General features: G+C 25.4%; 1 protein-coding gene across 2 annotated transcripts; it reads right to left on the bottom strand.

The window, feature by feature from the left end:
• Positions 1 to 19710: 19710 nt before the first annotated feature.
• On the bottom strand, positions 19711 to 23146 carry LOC145835528 (uncharacterized). Of its 2 annotated transcripts, none has more exons than XM_082943173.1 (8): positions 22979 to 23146; positions 22568 to 22720; positions 22193 to 22393; positions 21837 to 22001; positions 21387 to 21596; positions 21021 to 21171; positions 20481 to 20671; positions 19711 to 20242 (listed from the first exon to the last, which is right to left on the bottom strand). In XM_082943173.1, exons 1-8 carry the CDS (start codon positions 23120 to 23122, stop codon positions 20228 to 20230), a joined length of 1230 nt encoding a protein of 409 aa, XP_082799299.1. In that variant the 5' UTR covers positions 23123 to 23146; the 3' UTR covers positions 19711 to 20227. The 2 variants fall into 2 exon arrangements, with proteins under 2 accessions (XP_082799299.1, XP_082799298.1); XM_082943172.1 differs by having other exon boundaries at positions 20486 to 20671.
• Positions 23147 to 24270: the final 1124 nt, after the last annotated feature.

The raw sequence follows: 24270 nt of genomic DNA, 5'->3' as shown, positions 1-24270 counted from the left end.
AGTTAATAAAGCTTGACTTTTGTTGAGGTTCTGAGCATTGGAACTATAAAAAGACACATAGTTCATTCAAAACAATTGTTTTAGCACTTCTGATTATTTTATCTTATTTGCTCAAAAATAACTCTAATAAAAATATAAAATTAAATTGGCATATATATGACGTCATATAAAACATTTCATTACGTAACATTTCATTTTGTACCACAAGTTAAAGAAGTTTAGCAAACATATACACTTAACTTTTTGAAAGTTTCTAAAAAGTAAATTAAAAAACGATTTGACGAAAAATGTTTGAAACTTAACTAAAAAACCAACATTATACTTGGGTCTTCTTGATGGGAACCCACTGTAACTCCTTGGAGGTGAACTTGGAGAAGATTTCCATTCAGATGATGAATCTTTAATGAAGTCGAATCTTGAAGATTTCACATCATAAGCTTTTTGCTCCACGACCATTTTGTGTTTGAAGCTTGTTCGTGATAAAATATAGTTCAGAATAATAACTTTGTTACAGTTCTAGAAGGAAAGCAGACATTTGATAATAATTTATTAACTGTGTTTTGATATTTATATTAATTGATTTTATCAATACTTTTAATACTTATTGAAACATGAACGCTAACCATTATTACCAACAGTTATATTTTTTCTAACTTTAACTATAAACTTTTTTTTTATTTTTTACAAAAACTTACTTTCCTCAGAGTGCAAGCTTTTACAGCTTTAAACCTTTAGAATAAAACTTGTCGTATTTTTTTGCTGTTTTTTCATTATTTTTTACTAAATATGTGTTTAATGTTTAAAATATTAAACAACAAAGGAACTAAGTCTAAACAAATTCCAGAGGATGTTTTAACAAACCATATCCAGTTATGAAAATGAGATAAATTAATCTAGGTCAAATACAACAAAAGTTATAGTGTTAAAATGCGTATGAAGATAAATGAAATCATCAAAAATTATTCTGAGATAAACTTCAACCGCAACCACATGTCAGATGCGTTTTGTAAAACATATAGTACTAAAAACATATGCAGAAACATTAATAATAAAATGCGTATGTTAACCAGGTAATAAGTTTCTTGAAGAGTAAAAGTACATGTATTTAATGTTATTATACAACCTCTGTTTTTAAAGGTAAAAGATTACATATTTTGATAAAGATTAACTGCTGATGCGTAACAATATAACACCTCAAAACAAAAACATTAAAATTGTTGTGTGAAATAAAGCGGTAGATTATTCAGCAGCTGAACAAAAAAAAAAACCATGAAAAAGTCGTCTGCAACTTAAAAGCCAAGCAATTAACGCTTGTTTTCAGTTCAACTTTTTTTTCTTTCCATTAAAAATGAGTTTCTTAGAACTTTGAGGATTGATAAAGTCTTTTCAAATACTTGTGTGTTGTTTAAGTGGTAAACAAACTTTACTTTGATCGTCCAATGAACTATCTCAAGTTTGAATTATCAAAGGATTTCATCAGTGTAAGGTCAAATTAACATCACGTTTTTATGCATACTCAACAGTTTTTACTTATAAACACAAATGAACGATTTTATAATTAGTTCTACTAAAACGTAATTACTGTATTTATAAGTATTAGTTTACATCATATATTAATAAAAAATTAAAAACAACAGTAACCTAAACCAATGAAAGTTAAGCATGTTTGAAACATGCTTCTGTAGTTTTTTTTCTGTATTAATATTCAAGTTGTAATTAAATATTAAAAACAATACTAATAGTATACACTTATACTTTTTTACTGAAAATAGCTCAGTTTTGACCTTTAGACTGATACTATCTCAAAACTACTTACTACTCCAAACTTATTTTCAGAAGAACGTTGATAAAAGTTCACTTATTTTATTCTAAAAACCTGTCATTCTTGGTTTTCTTATTTATATTTCTCCCTTGTCATCGTTTTTTACGTCTAAGATTTAAGTCATATAATTTACATCTGTTGTGTATAAAAACAAACATTTACAGCTAATAAATCAAGAAAAATTTAATTTATAAAGATATTTAAACTTTACAAAAACTAAGCCGCTTTGTGTAAAAAGACAACAATATAGTCAACTGTAAGCGATACAAAGAACAATCTAAAAACGATTAACAAAAAAAGTTGATTAAGATAATAAAATACTTAAGTACTACTGATCCGAACATAGGATATTACAGAATTTTTCAAAGCAAACGTTTTGTTCACATCAAAAAGAAATAAGATAATATTGTTAATCTGCTAACAAAAGCTGTTAAAATAAACTGAAGGCACAAACAAAATTTTGGGATTAGGTGTATCTATTTTAAACACTTTTTTTGTATATATTTAATGTTTGTTTTTTGAAAGTATAAACTATTGAACTTAAGGCCACTAAAATAAGTTTTTTTTTTCTTCGCTACAAATACTGCCAGTAAAAAATATTTTTCTCCGAAGCTTCATGATTTCTACCAGTTTACTGTCGAATATAAAAAAGAGGGTGGATTGCTCACGTGCTCATTTGAGAAACACGCTGGAAAATGTAGAAAAAGTGGCACAATTTGAAAATGGCCCGAGGCAGTTTTGTTCAATTCACATCGAGCAGAGGTCGAAGTTTGAGCATGAATGTATAAAGAATTTTGAATATTTGTAAAATGTAATACTTATACCAACGGATTTATTTTTACTTTAATACATTCAATCTTTGAATCTTTTAAAAATAATATATAAAGTATCAATTAAAAGATTATCTTTCACAACAAAAATTTAAAACCAAAAACCAATAAAAAACTATTTCAATACATTTATTATTTGTTTTTTTGAAAAGTATACTCTCATATATTTATTGAAGATACTGCCTGTATTTATTGATAACAACTTAGTTACTACTCTTAGCATTAAATTTAAAGATTGATTTTAACTTTTTGCGTAAAGGTACTTTAATGAACTCATAGTTGCAATAGTTTTGACTCAAGCAAATTAAAACAAAAGCATTTTGTTTAGTATCATTGCAGCTACAAAATCTATAAACATAAACAGAACTAATCACTTTTTATAAGTTTTTAAAATTGTCTACATATTTTGATGAGCAAAAACATATAAAATTATAGCTACATGTAATAATTCGAAAATATTTTTGTTAGCGCAACTTGATCAAAGATCTATAAAATTTGAAAAGGCTAACGACGCAAAACGAAAGAAAATACCTTATAAGATATATAAAGATACTTATAAGTAATACAAGGATCGAAGACAAGTCAATGGAACGTTTTCAGTGTGAGAAAATGTTCAAAACTTTATACGACATAAGCTATGTTTAAACTTTTTTAAAACACATCATAGAGCTAAGTTTGAAATAATTCACTCACCCCTTTTTTTACTTGCCAATCACGCTTGCTCATAAAATAGCTTTCTTCCTTGGAAAGCGTAAGAAACACGATACAGCGGAAATAAAGTTGTTTTTGAGGTTTTCATTACATTTTTGCTTGTAACCAGATGCATCATGAATCACTCGCTAATTCGTCATTTCAAAGATTTAATTGATAATTTGAAAAGGTCACTTGCAACATTAGCTACAACAATAATACCACTAGATATTTTATCACTGAACCGTTCTTTTAATAAAACAATAAGATTTTGTGAAGCGTAATAGCTAATTTTTGAATTATAATATAATTTATATGTATTTTAGGTGCTTATCTAAAACTTCAAACAATAAAAGTTAACAATATAACTTGAAAAAGTTCAATTACTGAAATAAATTAGAAAGTGAAATTAACAGTTTTGTTTGTCATTATAAATTTGAACTAGTGCCTATGTATTTTTAGTGTTATCCACACTTTGTACTTATCTTTGAAAATTACTGAAAATTTCCATACCGCTAAATACATGTTTTATTGCAATGTTTCATATATAAGTGTAAAAAAATACTAGCAATGGCAAAAAGATATATTTTTATTTTGTAAATTTAATATGTGCTTAAAATATATTCAAAATGAAAATTAGTTAAACTTCAAAATAAAAACTTTTTTAAGAAGTATAATAAAATACATAAAACTAAAAAACATCAAAAAACATTTTCTCTATTTATTACTCAATAATTTATTTAGAAAATGATTAATGTAAAACAAATAAGTATTTATTGCTTAAAACACTGCAACAGTTTTCTTTAAAACTGTCGTAAACATTCAAGTTACCAACCCTTGAACTAGAAAAACAAAAGTAGTTTTATAGTAACCTGGAATTTTCTAAGAAATTAAAAATTTACAACAATATGACATACACAACTTGAGTTCATTTGAACTTTAACCGAACTTAATGCAATAAACAAACTTATTTTCATATTTCCAAAAATCCAGACTTTACATATGTTTTGATATTGTATGATTATATACGACAAGGTATAAAAGATAACACAAAACCAACTCATTTTATGAACTTTATGCTAGTTATGAACTGCTTAAATACTCTAAAAAACTGCTTTGTACAAAATGTTCTAGAGTACTCTAAAACATTTTTTTTCAATATTTAATGCAATTTTTCATGTTTTCAAAAGATCTAAAATGAAGTAATATCACGAGATGTGTGAATTTAATTCAGAAAAACAACTTAATTAAATATTTTACGTAATTCATTAGGATAAAAATAGTGTTTGTCATACGCTTTTCATATTTATTTAATATTAATTACTAGAAAATGATAAAAAAAAGTCTGTTTGAAACTTATCGGTCTGGATCAGATTTCTAGTTTAATGTTATTAAGATATTTGAAATACTAAATTACTTAAGTTTCTAAAAGCGATGCAACATTATGAAATTAATAAAATGTAATTAAGTGTAAGAAAATTTAGTTTTAGGAATTTTTAATATAAAGAATGTGTATTTACTTTTTGATAACTTTGACAACATGAATGTTTCATTTTGCGCACCAAGACTAAACCAAGTTTGACAAGTTTTTAGTCTAAAATAAAGTATTGTATTTCAAAACTGTCAATTGTTTAATTATGTTTACTAAAACTATTTACTAAAATTTGAAAACAAATTAGAATTTAAAAGAACTTTTAAAGATTAAAGTGTTTTAAATACGTTTTAACTGTTTTTAACAATTAAATGTCCTTAGGTAAATAGTATAAGGCTTTCAAATTTTTCGTTTTTACTGACAATAATAACTTGTGTTATCTGATTGCGTTTTTTTCATTTTTGAAAAATGTCTTAAAACATTGTAACTGGTTAGTTGCAGAATATAAAACTTATTTGCACTAGTTTTGTGTTTTGTTTAAAACTTTTCAAAATCGTAATGTGAACTGTAAAACACAACTAGAAAATTTAATGACAGCAAGAAAAAAACGTATGAAAATAAAATGACAAAAACTTCATGTATATAGACAAAACAAACAATTAGTCATAAAAGTAATAAAAAAATGAGAAAATATTTACGTCACTATGTAATTGGATAATTGTTTATTTGTTTTCTTTACAAATTAACTTTTTAATTTATTTTTTATAAGACAAAAAAAATGAAAATGCTTTGAAAATCATTTGTTAGTTGCTAAAAAGTTAGTCAACTGAACATCACGAAAACAGATTACATTTAAAGAATTTTAAAATACTAAAATATAACATGTATTTCTTTATTACATGTTTGAGTTCTATCAAACGATTTAGTTTATCATAAATCTTAAACAATACTTTATAAGGAATTCAATATAGATAAAATATTTTATCTGATTTTAAACGGCCGAAAAAAAAAAAAACTATATATGATATAAAATGATAGTATAATTGTTCTACTGGTAAAAACATATATCAAATATTTTTTAAGTTGAATACGAGTATGTTAAGTTTGTCATAATAAAATAAAATATACAGTATTTACCAGGGGCGTCGCGTGGGGTGTTGCACTGCCGCAACTGTACCACCTTGAAATTTTGTAAGAAAAAAAAAAAGTATCTATAACGTTTTCGTGATTTTTTAGAACGAAATCTCTTTTGAAACTCCAATTTTGAAAACGACCATTTTGCCCACTTCACTGCCGCAAACTCTTAGCTGACTGCCGCAAATGAACTCAAAAAAGCAAAATTTCTTTAAGAATTACCGCAAAATCAATATCTTGCGGTAAGTAAGTTAAGTTAAAAATTCCCTAAAACAGGACTTGCTTAAGTATCATCTACAAGCTATTGTAAACATAAAGTAAAAACAAAGCTAAGCTACTGCAAAGTGCAAAGGATTAAAATTAAGTTTATGTACCCACATGATTTTTTAAATTCAAGAGATCACTTCTAACAAAACAAAACAATAAAAGAACAAAACTTGTCATAAATTACATATTTTGAAAAAAATAGATAAAAAACCTAAATCACCAAAGTCTTAAAAATTTGATTTTTTATTTTAATCTGCATACATAAACTTAACTATAACTGATTATTGTTATCATAAAGTTAATAAAATATTTAATTAAACTATATTTAAATGTAAAATTTGAGTTCTGAAAAAAAAAGTTAAGAAGTTTATTATTTATTTCTAGTTTACTCTTACAGAAAAAGAATTTAGATTTATATCAAATAAAAATTAGTATTATTTAAACAGTCACATGTTTAAATAAAGTAAATAGCCTTAACTTATAAACTTTGATTACTTAGAGTAGTTTAACAATTGAGGAAAATTTAGTCTACCTTATATGACTTTTGGTTTAATTTTTTCAAAAACAAAGCAAAAATTTTAGATAAAATTGTTGAAACATTTTTCTTATTTGGCCTGTTTTAATTCATCTTGGGTCATCTTGTTTTTTTTTTTTAAATTTCTAAGTTATCCTGATTATGAGGCAAGGTATACCTTGCCTCATAATCAGGATAACTTAGAAATTTAAAAAAAAAACAAGATGACCCAAGATGAATTAAAACAGGCCAAATAAGAAAAATATTCAGGCTGACTAAATCAGTTTTAGATTTTACTCTGAAAATAACAAGCTTATTTAAAATGAGAAAATAAGTATTTTACCCCTATGGCCACATGAAAACTAACTAACCATTTTTTTTTACTTCTAAAATGGTAACATATTTATAATTTATCTTAAGTTGAGCTCCTGAGAAAAATACTGTCATCAAAATGAATACAAATTAAATTTAAATAAAGAAAACATACCCTTAAAGAACTATTGAACTTTTAACCTCCAACAAAAAAACAATAAATTTAGAAAAAAAGTTAATATAAATCTTAATGTTTAAAAAAAAAATTGTGCAAAACAGTGAGGGGTAAGGGGGGGGGGGTGTATAGGTTCTTTTTTTATGTTGTTCTTATTTTAACTTTTTCAGAAAGCTAATAGTTACTCTTTAATAAACTTAAAATTTCAAATTAAACTTTTAGATACAACCGGTCAAAGCCAGAGAGTACAATGATTTATTATACAAGGAGTAAACCAAAACAGCAAAAAATACAATTTTACTGAAAACCTATATTCTCCATAGTTTTTAAAGCAATTTTTATCAAAATTTTTCATCCTACTTTTTTAAAAAATTTATACTTTTGTTGAGGAGAAGTTTTAAATTTTTAAGTATCAATATATATTTTTATACGTACAAAAAAAATTACTTTTGTTATAATTTTTTTTTTCTTAGTGTTTTAAATATCTTTATTAGCAAATTGTTTTGTTTTATAAAAGAAACATCTAAAGATTTAGAGGCCAACATATAAAAAAAAGATATGATTATAGTGAATTGATTTATTTTTTGTTTGAGTATATATTATATTAATAAGGATTCTTTTGTACCTCTGACTGTGAATTACCATATCTCAAAAATTAGTACAATTTTTTTATATTGATAAAAGATGACTTGTAGTTAAGTTAAAACTGTATAAAATAGTTTTAGTAAAATAATTCTAAAGTAGATGTTAACGGCTTAAAAGGGGGGATGGGTTAAAACATTTTTTTAATCCTGTTTTAGTTTGTACCTCCCTTTGTAAAACTTAATTTTATTTAGTTTGCTTGTTTTACTTTTAAGTTTTTTACTTAGTCAAACTTTTTTTTTTTACTTAATTGTATTTTTAAATTCTTTAAAATTTCTTTACTAAGTAATGTAAGTTATTCTTTAAAAAAATTTCAATTTTTTCACAACATTTTATCTGTTTGTAGACTTTTTAATTTACTTGCCAAGTATAAATAGATTTTTTTAAATTATATATTAGTAAAATAATTATAAATAGTTTGATGTTTAATTAATCCAAAATATTTTAACTAAAATTGAGGCTAAAAGAAATATTATTGCATTTGCTGTATTTTCTTATTATAATATTAGTCTGTTTAATCTAAATTGTAGGTTAGAGACTTCGTAAAATTTGATATTTATGAGCTTGCTTATTTTACTTTTGTGTTTTCAACTTAGTAGTCAAGCTGTTTTTTTTTTCAAGCATCAACAGTTTTAATTAGTTTTAAGTTGATACTCGTTTATTTTTTCGATATTTAGCAGTAAATAAGCAATTATTTTCTACTTAGTAAAATAAATTTTACTTAAAATAAACTTGCAGTTTGTACAAAACTTTTTTTCGTTTGTTTGTAGACTTTTTAATTCTCTTGCCAAGTCTAATAAGACATTTATTATTTTGTTAAGTAAAACATTAGTAAAATAACCACTCTTAGTATGATGTTTAATCAAAAAATTTTTAAATAAAGTTGAGGTAAAAAAAAGAACTAATAAAGTTGCTGTATTTTTCAATATAATAAAAGTTTGTTTTGTCTAAACTTTTTCTACCATAAGTTTAAACTTTAAAGCCTTCATAAAAATTAATACTCATAAGTAAGCTAACATTTTTTGAGTCTTTTAAATAACTTTTTTTTTTTTTATTCCTATATTTACTTTAATTTTCAAAGTATTTACTTTTTTTTTAAAGTTATTTTCTTAAATAATTTTTTTTTGAAAAAATAAATGTTTTATTTTTTAACTAAATTTCCCAAATTACATTAGCAATTTAATGTAATTGTTATATATAAAAGTCTTTATTTAATAAAAAAAAGAGTTTTAAAGTAGGGGATTTTTTTTAATTCTGCACCACCTAAAAAAAATACCACGCGACGCCACTGGTATTTACCAATAAAGCACATATTTAAACGAATGACAACAATTCTAACCAACGAATGACAAAATACTGTGGTAATAGGTTTATTAATTAAGAATTAAGTTTGCAAGTTAATTAAATGTAAAAAAAATTCTTTAAAGTGGCTCGAAGAAATAGTTAATCAAGTTATATTAAGAAGATTGATAGTTTATTAATATAAAAGTTATTTTTAAACTTAAGCTTTCTTTCTATTGATAAAATCAGAAAGCACAAAACGAAGTTAATATAAAGTGGTAAAACTATATCAAAGCATCTAATGACCGAGAAAAACTTATTTTCTCATATCAAATAAAATTTAACTTCAAAAGCACTCATTTAATAATTGATTAAAGCAATCTCTCGTGAGAAAAAGTTTATAACTTAATGCTTTTGTATCTGATACCAAAAGCCCCTCATTATACTTCAACTTTGACTATATTTACAACTAGATGTTCATAATTTGATCCTAATATGAAGTGCGTATTATGACACCTCGGGGCTGTATGACAGCGTTTCAACTATTTTTATAATGTGTTTTTTGTTACTGTTGTAATATGTGAGAGTTATTTTCGTCACAGATAAGTCGAAATAGGCAAAACATACTTTACACAGGTAATATTGAATTTAAGTGTAATATACACTTTTGATATGGTTTTGATCTATTAAAGAAAATGATATTTAGATGTTAAACATTTTTAATATTTAAAATATATCATTTGTAAAAAACATACCTTATTAATCGTTTTTAGTGTCTGTTATAAAGTTAAAGAAACTAACAAAAAGTAACATTACCTTTTAAACTAAATAACTAATAAGTAACATAACCTTTTAAACTAAAGGGATTGTCAGAAAAAAGCTGAACAAATTTATTAATGTTCACAAATTAAACAAGTAATTTCTAATAACTGTCTCATACCATGAGAACATGTAAATTTGGATGCACGACTATTCAAATTCAGAAAATTCAAATTCCGAAAATTTAAATTCTTTAAAAAAACTGAAAGGGCCACAACTAAATAAGTAAAGTATATTTGTCAAATATAAAACAAATATATGTAGGTCCTATTTATATCTACAGGTCATTTTTTTTTCTTTTTGCAAAACATTAAATAATTTTTGAAATATGGCTTAAATAAAGTAAAAAACATAGTAATTTTTGGTAATTTAAAGATATCTTGAAAATATTTTACATTTTGCAAAAAACGAAAAAATTGGTTTGTAGATATTAAAAAGATCTACAAATATATTTATTTATTTTTTTTAAATAAACTAATAATTGAGATATAGTCTTTAAATATCTTTTAAAGAATTTAAATTTTTGGAATTTGAGTTATCCGAATTTGAATTGTGATGTAAATTTATACTAAAATTAACGTTTCTTTTCAATATTTTTATTGCTTCCTCAATTATATCAATATAACATTTACTAATTTCCCTCATTAAACAAAATAGGTCTTTTAAACAAAACAAAATTAAAACCAGTAGTTGGGATTTGACTAAGTTAAATAAACATGCTAGTTATATTGATTAATATTAGATTTTCATATAGTAGTATTTTGTGTTATATTCTTTTACTGTGTAGTAAAAAAAATAGGTTCAGTTAAATAAAATCCTGTTGTTTATTACGAATTACTCTTAGTGGTTATTTCTGTTCTCAAAACGTGTTATAATGCTATATAAAAGCTTCAAATGGTAATATTCTCAATGCTAACTTAAGTCTTATTCAAATAAAACTAAAGTTTAGAAGAAATATGTATAAAACAGTAGTTACAAACCTTTAACAGCATTATTTCATGTAGGAGTTTTGCTAAAAAGTAGTTATAATAACATAATAGTTTTAGTAATATTCAGCTAAGAACTGTTTAAATCACTATACTTTTTAGTACCAATGTTTTGTTTTTTGTCATTTTTCAATATTTATAGTTTCAAAATTGTTTTAGGACAAGTTTATGTATCAAAAGGTTTATTTGTATGAAGCTTAATTAAATATATTTTACTATATAATTGAAACATATCTTTAAATTAATTTTCACAATAAAATATCATATCAAAAAAGTTTAGCAAATTTTGTAAATGAGGTGTCTTTAACCTTATTGGTTGGCCGATTGTAGCATTGTTTTATTAATAAGTTTTTGAATTGAAATAATTTATTACTTAAGATATCATTTAACTCTAAATAAACATAAAAACTTAATATTTTTAATTAAGAAATTATTTGACAATCAATCGTTTTTACTTTACTTAAACTAAATAAAGTAAAAATTAATAAATATCAACCATGTTTTAAAAAGGATTAAAAACTAAATCAGAACTTATTCTATTTTTATTTGTTAATAAATTGTGTTTGACCTTAGATTACTCTATAGTATAAAACTTGTTTTCCTGGATATTTAGTACACAAACTTGTAACTTAAACTACTGTTGAAACTATTAATGGACAAAAAGTTAATAAACACGCTTTTAAAATTGTTTATTAATAAACCAGTTATACGATGGCTTACTTCAATTTTATGTAATTTTTTTAAAATTCTTTAAACTTATCGTGAGCGTAAATTCGCATAGAGCTTAAGTGATCATTTTTCTTTAACAACTTATTGTTTTCAAACTTAATAGATTAAAATGATAAAGATTAAACTTAAACAATTGAGGTATTATACGATTAAAAATATTTTTAAACTGTACACTATAAAATCGTCGTAGATTACATAAATACAAATTTCTATTAGTTTACTGTATAAATTAGAAACTATCTCTTGATAGCTTTGTTCTCTACTGATGTGGATTTTTGAAATAAATCAAGTTTACTAAATTTTGTCTCCTGTATTTCTTATTATGTAATTACTAATTAGTAATGTGTCACTATAATTAATTACCTTAAGTTTAGTAGCAATTGAAAATGGTAATAGTGTAGTGTCTATCTGAAAAAGTTTAGTCTAACCACATAAAAATTGATTAAAAGTTTTTACTCAAGTGTGGTTAAATCAATTAATGTAGGTTTACATTAATTGTTTAACATTAAAACATTTAACAGTTTTGCAGAAGCTTGATAAAAACATATTCAGTTTGATTGTCATTCCTATATGTAGATTTGTATCTGTTTAAACTTAGAGTAAAGTTTAGTAGTTAGCACAGAAAACTTAGAAACACATTTAATTGATACCTAAAAAATAACTAAGTTCTTAATTTTGATATAACTTACGAGTGCAGTTAAGACATGATTATCGATTTCATGAAATATTTAATATAAGTTTTATTTTTATAGAACAATAAAACACTTTTATTTAAAAACTTGTCATTGTCCATTATTAATTTATCAAAAGTTCTTGAAAAATAAAATATTATATAACTAATTTTCACACTTTTCTAACTTCCATAGTTTTATTATAACTTTTCGTGAAATAATATCAATTTAAACTGACATTGTTAAAAGTTTTTACCACATAGCTAACGATTATGTAACATGTTACAGTAATTTATATAAGTAATATAAAGCTTTCTTATTGGCTAATTATGAAGGTACTGACAAAATTTCAATTTGACGTTAAAACGCCAACACATTTCTAACAACTAATAATACTTCAGTAAAATTATTAAAATGTGTTTTCTTAACTATTGTTTGTAATGTATATCAATATTCTCAAAGTTTACTTCAAACGTTTATATTGCTAAACAACTAATATAAAATTTGTTAGCAGCATTATTTTTACATAATGTTTAAAAAATATTTTTTTACAATATTATACTGTCTTTCATCATTACATAGAAAAAACAGTTAAAGTTTACTTAATTTAGATTTTTTTTTTGATAACTAACGAACCATTCAGTTTTTGATTTCAACAAAGCAAAAGTTAATCCACACAAAAACAAGTTTAAATGATTTTGAAGAAGTTTTTTGTAGTAATCGTAAACTGCATAGTCAAAAATTCTTATACTTTAAAATTTGCTTTTTATAAAACAAAAGTTATATAAACTTCATGGAGAAACAATAAAATATAAAGAATTTAAATTCATTGAAATTTTTAACCAACTAAATACTAGCTAAAGAAATCGACGTGGGCAACAATCTGACTTTCCGTTATCGTCGTGATCAATAACAAATATAATGCAGATGTTACGCTTTCTGTCCATGATTGTACGGATCTGGTCTGCTGTGAAACTGTACTAAATTAAAAAAAAAATAAGTGATTTTATTAAACTATTTTTGAATAACTGAATGAAGCTGAACTAAATATAAAGTTTTAATTTTTTTATAAATAGTTAGAACTTCAGCGTTTTAGAGTTCATAATAAAGGTATAGACTATCTTTTTATTAATAAAAAAATACACATTTTTGTCATTTTAACGAAACAAACTTTAAAATGACTTAATTTTTTCATCAACTTCTAATAATATCGATTGCGATTAGATTTTCTATACCACAAAATACATATTAGTTAGATAAACTTTAACACACCTCTAAGTTCACATTATCAAGATAATCATTGTCATGTAATAGTAGGAGTATCTAAAAAACTGAATTTAGGCAGTTAATATATCTAAAATATTTATATATATAAATCTTTTGAAAGTGTTTCGTTCTGATTACAGAGGTATTGTAACATTGATACACTTTATACTATCTACCAGTGGCGTAGCGTGGTATTTTGGTCAGAGGTGCGCAAATTTTTTTCTCAAAACAATCCCCTAAATTAAAACTTTTGGGCCGCAAATTTTTCGGGTTCAGTTTTCTCGTAAATTTATAAAATTACTAAAAAACTATCTCCTACTTCATTTTTAAACAATCTTCTTCAAATTTTAGAAAATGTTCCTTAAATTACACAAAAAAACGTTACTTATGAATTTAGATAATTATAATAAATAAAACTTTTATAAAAAAATTCAATAAAAAGTCTTTTTATTTCAAAAAAAAAATATTTTACTACAAATTTTTAAATTCACAAGTAATGTTTTTTGATAGTGTATAAAGATTAAACTGTTAAACTTTGAATAAGATTGCTTGAAAAATGTAGGAGGAGATAGATTTCAAACAAATTAGCCTTTTTTCGCTGTTTTAGTCTTCCTTTCCCATAGGGAACCTATTATGCGGCCCGACTTTGACTGGTCATATCTCAAAAATTAGTTTGAAATTTTTAAAACAACAAAAAGCATCTTAAAGCTTAAAAAAAATCTTTAAAATAAGATTAACTTCTAAAAAACATGGCTTACCCCCCTCCACCCCACTATGGCCTTAAACTACAAAAAAAAAAAGTCAACTAAGTATAACAATTAATACCTCAAAACATTTTTCTCTGTGCAATTTCTAAATAATGTTCAATATCTCTTTTATATCAACAACGAAGAATTGTATTAAACTCAAAATAACTCATAGTTTTAGTTTGTTGCACTTAACTAAGGTTGTTTGAAAATAATTTTTATAATTATATTACACGAGTTTCGGGTAAACACTGTAAACATGAATCTTTAGCCTTAATCTTTAAATTATTGCACGATTCTAGGATTAATCCACGATGAAACAACGAGCCACGTATCACAGTAGAAAATTCTCGGATACGTTGTAGAAAACTCTGATATCTCAGATGTGTTGTAACCGGCGCCTGAAGCAACTCATTAGATGACTCATGTTCAATTTGCTGCAACACGGGATAGAAATGTTGCTTCGTACTACACGTGTGGTTTTTGCGTTTTTGCTTTCTTTTTTATTTCTCATTAAGCTGCTAAGTCCTTATAGAGTGTTATGAAAAATTAAATGACTTGTTATGTTATTTGAGACAAGAAACTATTAAAATGTTGAAGTTTTTTTTGTACTACTTGTCCCCTGTAAATTAGTCACGAGTCGCAAATTAATCCACGTTTTAACAACAAGCCATGTTTTACCAGAAATATTCACAACAGAATCTTTGAAAACCGTTATCACCGGCGCCTGAAGCAACTTATTTCCAACTCACTAAATGACTCGTTGTGCAACTTGCTGCGTTTTGCAACTTGTATTGCAAAACTTGAGTTGCTTTATAAACGCATAAAAGTTTATTTTGCTTTATATGTTGTGAAACAAAATAACTTGCTATGTTTGTAGAGCTTTAAACACTTGGTAAAACTGAAACTCTTAGATTTTTTGTGTGGAGAGTTTGTGTTAGTTTGTTAACAAAGCAATCATTATTTATGTTTAATGTAACAAGTTTGACTTATTTTGAATCTTTCGGTAGAAATTTTTTGTAGATAGAATTACAATAACTTTGAATACTTTTGTTTAACAAACTTAATGTACAGTTACTAGCACGTATTGTTTTTTTCATTATTTATCATCTAAAAAATTCTTACTTGTTAATAGTCATAGTAAAGTGAAGGACAAAATATTTACTTTGAACTACATATATGAGTTAATAATTGTCTAAAAATATATTGAATTTTTTACATTGGTTTTTAACAATCAAGTACGAAATAACAATGTGTGTAAAAAAGTTTAAACCTACGTCGCAGAAAATTTATAGAATTTTGAAGAATGTTTAAAATAGACTCATAGTGTGTAGTTACAATTTTAACCTGACAAGGCTTTATTATTTTCAGCAAATTGTGTGGCTCTAACTAAGATATTTTATGTTTAAGTTTTTATTAAACACTTGTATTTGAATGATCATTATTTAAAAAAAATGTTGTACTCAAATGCGTATTAGTTATAAAACATTAACGACTAAAAGCTATAAAACAAGTAATACTTGTAAAAAATGAGTCATAGTGTTTTTTATGTATGCAAAATTTTCGTGTGATCGTTTCATGAAATCTGAAAAGCAATATTTTTAAATTTTAATTATTTTTAACTAATAAATTAACCTGAATCGTTTTTGATGCAAAACAAGAAAAACTGGTCATGAATGACTCATTCTTACTCCTTTTAACTTACGCTAGTACTCGGCTATTTTAGTGTCTTAGTTTTTTTTTTTGTTCGATCATTAAATTAGTGGTTTAACACGTTTTTTTTGAAAAGCTTGATGCGTTTTGTCGCAAAGATAAGTAGTAAAACAACTATATGGTCGTGTAAACAATTCGTACTTCTTGTGAGTTTACACCCTTCAGATTAGCATACAGTTATGTAAGCATTTAGGTTAGTCGACATGACTTTTACATTGAACATTATTAGTGAAAAGTTGTTTGAATTCATATGTGGATTTTTATTTATTATAATTACTAGGTTATATTTTTATGTACAAATTGTTCTAATTTTATTATGTAAAATTAGAGATATTTTGCTTTGATATATACCTGAACATCTTTTTAGTTACTGTTTTTAAAATATATGATGAAAACTTATTAAATATTTTTTTAATTATACTTAAGTCGATCTGACGTGACGTAAGCTAAATTACTTTATTTAGAGAACTTTGTATAAAAACCTTATTTTTTATTAAATTAATATTGTACAGTTTTTTGTAATTATTTAAGATTTATAAAATAAAGATATGAAGTCAGTTCTGAAAGCACCTTCAAAACTATCATTTATTTTAAATTAAATATTATATGTTTTTTTATGGAATGTGAAGAAAATGATGATTAAGTTTATAATGATTGGTCGATCTAATAAAATGGTACATTTTTAAGTTTTATATTTTTCTATCATTAACAAAAATAAAAAACTCTTGTTTTTTAAATAAATTTGTCGTAAATAAAAACTATCTGGTTTTTGTTAGTGATAATAAACTACGATAACGACAAAAATTGTATATTTTTTCAAATAACTAATATTTTTTTGATATTTTACTTAATAAACTTTAACGAAATTTGGGCAATTTTAAGACATACAAAAAGCAGAACTTATTGTAATATTGAAAAGTAATTTGAGTTCAAATTTTTTTAAATAGAATTAATAACAGAAAATAAAACTTTTGAATGTGTTTATGGTGTGAAGATTACAGTAAATCGGTTTAGTTAGTAAAAATAACCAAAAAATTAACGCACCTCTCTACAATTTAAAAGTAAAACAATATTAAACTATATAGCTATATTAAAAAAAAACAAAAATAAAAAAAATATCTTGCACATTTTTTTGATAACATCTAAGTAGTTCCAACTAAATGCTCTAAAAGTAGATGTTTTAAGTTGAACAAAACACAAAAAGTTTTAAAATAAAACATCTTATTATTTAGTTATTTCGTCAGAAAAATAACAAAGTTCGTTTTGTAAATTATAAGTTTGTTTATATACAAAGATAATGGACATAAATAAAAATAAGCTTATCTTATTTTGTTTACCAATTACTAAGCAACTAAACACAAAATACATACCTTTGTAAAATGTTGAATGTATAAAACATATATTTTAAAATTTGACTTTTACTTATGCAATTTGTTACTACTTTTGTGTTACAAAAATATTAATTATTATAACTTAGATTGTATTTAAACATTTTAGAATATGTTAGAATCTTTATGTACAAAAGCAAAGAAAAAATATGCGGCCCGCGAGGTAGCCTTTTACTTAAAATTCTAATTACTTACAACAATAAGTTACAACTGTTTTTAAAAAAGTTATAATAATAATCTTAAATTTAAACGTATTTCATTAGTTCTTATTGTGGTGTAAGACTCGATAACATAAGTCTTTTTTTACACCATGTCCTTAGACCAATTTTAATTTTTGAGGGCTTTTTTCTTATCGTTCAATAAAAAAATTATATTAATAGTAATTTTTTGTTTAAAGTAGATTTTTTATTAGTGATGTACCGGACTCACTATCCGGGTCCGGGTCCGGCCGGATATTGCCATTTTTGTCTGAAATCCGGATCCGGCAGGATTCTAATTTGAAAAAAAAAGTCCGGATCCGGTTCCGGCCGGATTCTAATTTGAAAAAAAAAGTCCGGTTTCGGTTCCGGCCGGACCCGAAATTGTGGATCCGGTACATCCCTAGTTTTTAGACTGATTAGAAAAACTATTTTATACGATTGAGGTCCGTAAACGACCTTTTTGTAATACTAAGTCCAGCGCACAAGCAATTTTTTCATAAAATAAAAGACTGCGGACCCCTATACTGAAACTATAATAAAAAATATAATAAAAAAAGAGAAAACAAAACTATAAAAATAACAATTTTATTACAAACAAACAACTATAGCAACGTACAAAATACTTTTCTTCGAAACATGACAAATGAAAAATTTCCTAAGAAGTCGTTAGAAATAATAAAATTCAACAGTTTCTAACAAAATGTTTGAAATAAGTATTTAAAAATTAAATTTTAAGTATATTCTAATTTAATTAGTTATTTAAGGTCTTAAGTTTTTCAGTGATTTAGAATTTTTTTAACATTATTTTTTATAAAATTTCAAGTTAAGCAAGAATAGATTAATGTCAAGATTTAGCATTTTTAGTTTCTTAAGGCTTTTATAGTGGAAAATAAAACGTACACCATTTCTCTCTGTTTTTTAAATGATTTTCTATGATTTGAAATTCGTTGATTTTTAATTTTGAAAGATTTCACATAGATAAACGTTATGTTTTTAAATATAAACTAAGTTATTCGTAAACCATGTTTTGTTGAATAGTATTTATATATTTTACAGATGTACTTTTCAAAATTTTTAATGTTATTATTTATTTCATTCTAAGTCTATTAAAGACAGTCAATAAGTAATTTCAAATTATTAATTTAATTATTTCGGGATATAAAATTAATGTATTTTAATAAATAATCAATCAAAGTGACAAAACTCTTTTTTTCTGCAGAACAATAAATATGTGGAATAAGTTACCGCAGGATGTGTCTTCGTGTGGGAGGGTAGTACATTTTAGACTAAAACTTAAAGAAAAAGATGTAAATAATAAAATCACCAGTAAAATACAGTGATTATCGATTAAAGTTTCATTATAATGATGATTTAAAGTAATTTCTATTTACTTATTTTAAAGTATTATATTAGTATCACTAAGAATAATTTTTCTTCCCTACGCCTCCCCCCTACAGGTTATAAATTGTTATACATAATTTGTGTAAATGTGTAATCTTTTATAGTCAATACATAAGTTTATATTGAAAATTTATTTTGTTTTGTTTTTTGTGCATACCAAGTTATATTTGATCAAACAGGACTATTTGTTTGTAATTCTTTCTTTTCTACTATGTTATGTTTAGTTTTTTTAATTTTTATTGGATGTAATTTGTTTGTTTCTTTTTTCGTGTGTATTGTTTCAACGGCTCAGGTTTTAATGCCCAAGTCCATCTTCGTAAAATGAACTCCAATAATAATAATAATAAAAATCAAGATAAACTAGTTATTAAGCTTTAAAATATTTTAAATCATTAGAATACTAAAAAAAAATAATAATCTAGTAAATATTTTACTTACCGTCTTAATTATCATAAGTCTAGTAAACAGTTAATTTGAAGCATATGTTGTTTTATAAAAGATTTATACAAAGTTATGATTTTCAAATAGTTTATTTAACATAAAACATAAAAACATCAATGTATTTTTCTAAATGTATTGAATATTACGAAGTAAGTTCAAACTTCATAAACTAAATAAAGTTGTTACTGCATTATAATGAAAGTATTTGAAACCGTCAATTTAATCAAAATAACACAATATCAATTTTTAAAGTTCAAACTTTATACAGAATAAAACTTTTTTTTTGTATTTAAAGCACCAATTTAGTTAAAGGTAAGTAAAATAATATCAATGAAAAAGTAAGTAGATATAGTTTGAAAATTTGAAATTATAGTGATTTTACAGGATAACGCAAAGTACAGCAAACACTTTACACAGTGAAAAGCTTAAAATAGTTTTAAAACAAAAAAAAAACAAGAACATAGTTTTAATTAAATTTCGAAAAACTGTTATGTTTTTAGATTTTTAATATTGAAAAATTTAATTTGATAAATTGAAACTTCAGTAAAATCAACTTCTATACTATTAGTACAATATACAGATATATCAACAACAACTGAAGTTCAAGTAGAACATTATTTGCTATTGCTTAAAAACTAAAAAAGAATTATAAAACATTATAATATCAGTACTGTCTAGAAAAGAAATAGAGAAAAGCGAAAACGATTTTTTTTCTTCATCGACTGATGGAACGGCTTGTTCCGAGTGAACCTGGAGGAGAAGCGATCTTGTCTTGACGGTAGAGAGTCCTCCTAACACGAGGTCCCAACAATGCCACCCTGCAATCTTCTATTTCCGGAAGTCCTGTTGTTAATTAAAATCATTTTAGTCAAACATTTTTGACGTAATACTAATTTTCAGTTTATAAAAATTTATTAAAGAGTAAAAATATTTTCAGTTGTAAAAAAGTCTATTAAATGTAATGAACTCAACAGCTAAGTAAATATTACAAATAACTTTTAAGACAGTTTTCATACTACTTTATCTATAAAAGGCTACTTATGATGCAAAACGTTTATTAATAAATGTTTTTAAAACACACCTCACCTTTAAGATAACTCTGATGCTGTTTGTAACTGAACGAAGTCTTCACGGTATCCTGAGATGAAGATTTTTTGTCTCTCGAAGATACGATTTCCTCATTAATGTTCCTCAGATGAAACTTGATCGTTCTCACGGCTTCCAACGCAGATTCGGTGGTCTTGAAGTTGATCAAAGCGCATGTTGTTTGTCCTGGTTGTTAAAAAAAATGTTTAGCGTAGTTTTAACCAGATTTTTAATTTATCGTGTAAACAATATTAACATAGTTTTATTGTTTTAAAGTGTTTTAGTTTTTCAAGCAAAGATTATCTTTCTTATTATTACACACAACAATTTTTTTTTAAACTTTAATTCGTAAAGCTTTGTCTTACACTTTTAAAAGTAGAAGCAATAAAAAGTTTGTAAAAAGAACATATATTATAAAAGAAAGTTGCAAAAAAGTAAATATTAATTATTCAAGAGTATTAAGCTTCAGACTTTTTATTAACTAGAATAACTTAACAGAATAAAAACAAGATGATTAAACAAGTTTTATACTAACCTATATCTTTCACTTGGGTAGCGTAGTTTTTTAGATCAGATGGTACGTCTTTACCAGCTTCTAGCAGTCTTATGTAGTTTATTTCTCCGAAGATCTTGAACAAACTGTTGATTTCTTTCTCAGTTGAGTACGCAGTCGGCAGCCGGATAGCCTAAAAAACCAATTCAAATATGCTATCAAGCCTAAAGACAATATTTGTACTGTTATAAGCAAATGAGACGGTTTTAGTTTACTACTAACTGATTTATAAGCGTTCGATAGTTTTTTTGTTTGTACATCTCGTAATGGAGCTCAATTAAATTCTTGTGGTATGATAGAGATCTATATGTGATTATTATGAATTTTTTTATTAACTTATCAACTCACCAGCACTGTTTTCAGCAATCTGGGTTTCTTCAAATGATCAGGCAGCCTGTTAACCCTTCTTACCCTTAAACCATCCGAGGATACCACAATTGATTTGCACATTCTGACAATGGCACATCTAACTACCTGGCTGTCGCAAGTGAACTTCTTGATGTTCTTGAAAGAAGTTATCAGTTTGATACTGATAAATCCGTCCTTCTTACATCTTATCTGTTAAAAATATATGTTTATAGTTTTTCTTTTGTCTTTTCGATTTTTTGTGTTAAATTTGAAATAATAGTAATTTAACTATCCTAAATTTACTAAAAACTGTTGATTAGATTCAGCTTTGATTAAAACATGAGTCTATAAGTTTTCAAAAGTTCCAGTACAAACTCCTAAGATTATCAAATAATATAAAGCCATCTATTCATTGAATACTGTCAAAAAGACAACGCTTTAGTTTCTAACCTGTCTGAGAAGGTATTTGTCTTTTTCTAGGTATTCATCTGACAAGTAGTAGCTTATCTGCCTGCTTATTGCCTGTAAAAGTCCGTTTTGGGGGGGAACTGCTCCCACGCTCAACCAATAGTTGATGTCGTCAGTAAGCGTCCAAATCGTTCCGTCGACAGAAACCTTAAAATATAAGTGAAAATAAATACTTTTATGGACAAAAAATATTTTTAATGTTCACTAAATCTAAAATATTTATTGTTTTTTGTTTTTTATTTAACTTGTCAAATAAACTCCATAATGATATTTGCCATTATAAATCTATGAACCTATTAGGATTAAATTCAAACTATTTTGTTTACCCTAATATTTACCTCATCACTGTCGCTCGAAGAAGATAAAATCTTGAAATTCAGCTTGGAATTTTCAGAAGACAAGCTTTTGCCTGAATATAAGTTTTCAGCTGATTCTGGAAGTGAGCCACCAAAATCTTCGCACTCCAAGCTACCTTGAATTTTCTTCATAGAGTACTTGCCTGTGTATTCGGTCCGTTTTTGCTGGGGCACCGCAATACTCTTTAAAAAATTTCAGGTAACTAAATACTTAAAAATTAAGGTAAAATTATTGTTTTCTGAGAACAGGCATTATACTTATTACTCCTTTAATGACTTACAGTAAACTTAATACAGTTTGTATTAAATATAAACTATTCAAACATGTACAGTAACACTATTAATCATTCCACCAACCTTGGTAACAGTTCTCATTCTCAGCTTGCTTTTATTTTGAGCAAAGTTTTCTTTTTTTTCAAGCTTAGCTTCGTTCAACTTGTTGTCCCTGCTTATTGGCTGACGGTTGAAAAAAATTGTGGTTGGCTTTTGTTGAGGTTTTGAGCAGGCAAACTGTATAAAAAGTTTTTTAAAAATCATTAAAAATTTAATAGGCTATTTATTTTGTTTATTTGCTACTAAATTATCTGGTAATTAATTACCTAAATACTTGTTTTATTTATTACGTCATGAGAAGCACATTCGATCAAAAATAATTCAAAAACTAACATCGATAGTTAATAAACAACAAGTTATAACCTTAGAAAATCAATTTATATATAGCATAGAAAACATACATAGTTTACTTTTATCTAAATTACAGATACCAACATTGTAACTCGGTCTTCTTGACGGGAATCCACTGTAACTCCTTGGAGAAAAACTTGGAGAAGATCTCCATTCAGATGAAGAATCTTTGATAAAATCGAATCTTGAAGATTTTGTAGAATCACCAGTCTTGTGCTCTCCGACCATAACTTTCTATTTTAATTAACTAAATATTCTGTTTGTTTGTTTGTTTGTTTGGTATTAGTTTAAATCTTAAGCTTGTTTGTGAGCAAAATGAATGCAAATAACTTTGTTACAGCTCAAGAGGAAAAGCACACATTTAATATTAATTTATTAACAGTTTTTTTATCTTTTTTTATTTTTCTAAAATCTTTGTATGCAATGTAAGTTTTTTAACTGCTTACTTGTTTTTTTTTGTTAAATAAACTTTTTCAATGTACAAGCTTTAAAAAGTCTAAAGAATTGTTGCAATTTTCATTGTTTTGTTTTTTGTTTTTACTATATGTGTTCGATGTTAACACTACTAAAAAACAAAGTTACCAAATCTAAACTAATTCCAGACGATCCATTAAAAAACCATGTTCGGTTATAAAAAATGAAGAAGTTAATCTGGGACAAGTATTATGCTAACCACAAAAGTATATTCTAAAATTACGTATGAAGGTAAATGAAATCATCACAAAATTCTCTTGTGGTGCAACCGCATACTACAGCCGGATGACAGATGCGTTTCATAGAAGAGTGTAGTAAAAACATGTGCAACAGTATTGAAAATTGTGCGTATGTTGAGCACGTTGCTAAATAATAAATAAGCTTTATAAACAGTAAGATTGCGCGTATCATTCGGTAAAATCTTACATTTATTTTTATTTGATAATTTGATAATTTTTACACAGGTAACATATGACGTTTGTTTCAAACATTACACCGAAAAACTCATAAATCATAATAAACACCTAAAAACAAAAGCATCAAACTTCTTATTGTGTTAAAAACAAAAAGCGTTTGTAATTTACGTGGAGTTTCATCAGTAAGCACTAAACATTTTCCATGAAACAAACACGAAAAGAATGTCCGCAACTGAAAGACCGCTAACGCACGTTTCCAAGGGGAGTTTTTTTTCCAAAAATACGTTTTTTCTTTCCACCACAAACGAGTTTCTTTCAACTTGGAGGCTTGATATAGGCTTGTCAAATACTTGAGTGTTGTTTTGCTGGTAAACAAAAGCTTGTTTGATCGTCCAATGTTTAGTTTTAATTGTCAAAGGGTTGCATCGGTGTTAAGGTTTAACGAATATCACGTTTCTAATGCACACTCAACAGTTTTCTACTTAA

This window comes from Thalia democratica, chromosome 5, assembly GCF_965202585.1.
Source record: "Thalia democratica chromosome 5, ktThaDemo2.hap1.1, whole genome shotgun sequence".
In the NCBI taxonomy this organism is placed as follows: domain Eukaryota; kingdom Metazoa; phylum Chordata; class Thaliacea; order Salpida; family Salpidae; genus Thalia; species Thalia democratica.
Note: the sequence above shows the minus strand (reverse complement) of the source record. Positions and strands in the feature narration are given on the sequence as shown.

What these genes read in the sequence shown, in the direction of transcription:
- LOC145835528 (XM_082943172.1), bottom strand. Translation starts at nt 23,122, where the DNA reads ATGGTCGGAGAGCACAAGACTGGTGATTCTACAAAATCTTCAAGATTC. An exon ending in GAATGAGAACTGTTACCAAG is followed by an intron (nt 22,394 to 22,567) that starts GTTGGTGGAATG and finishes AATTTTTTAAAG; the next exon opens with AGTATTGCGGTGCCCCAGCA. An exon ending in ACAAATACCTTCTCAGACAG is followed by an intron (nt 21,597 to 21,836) that starts GTTAGAAACTAA and finishes TATTTTTAACAG; the next exon opens with ATAAGATGTAAGAAGGACGG.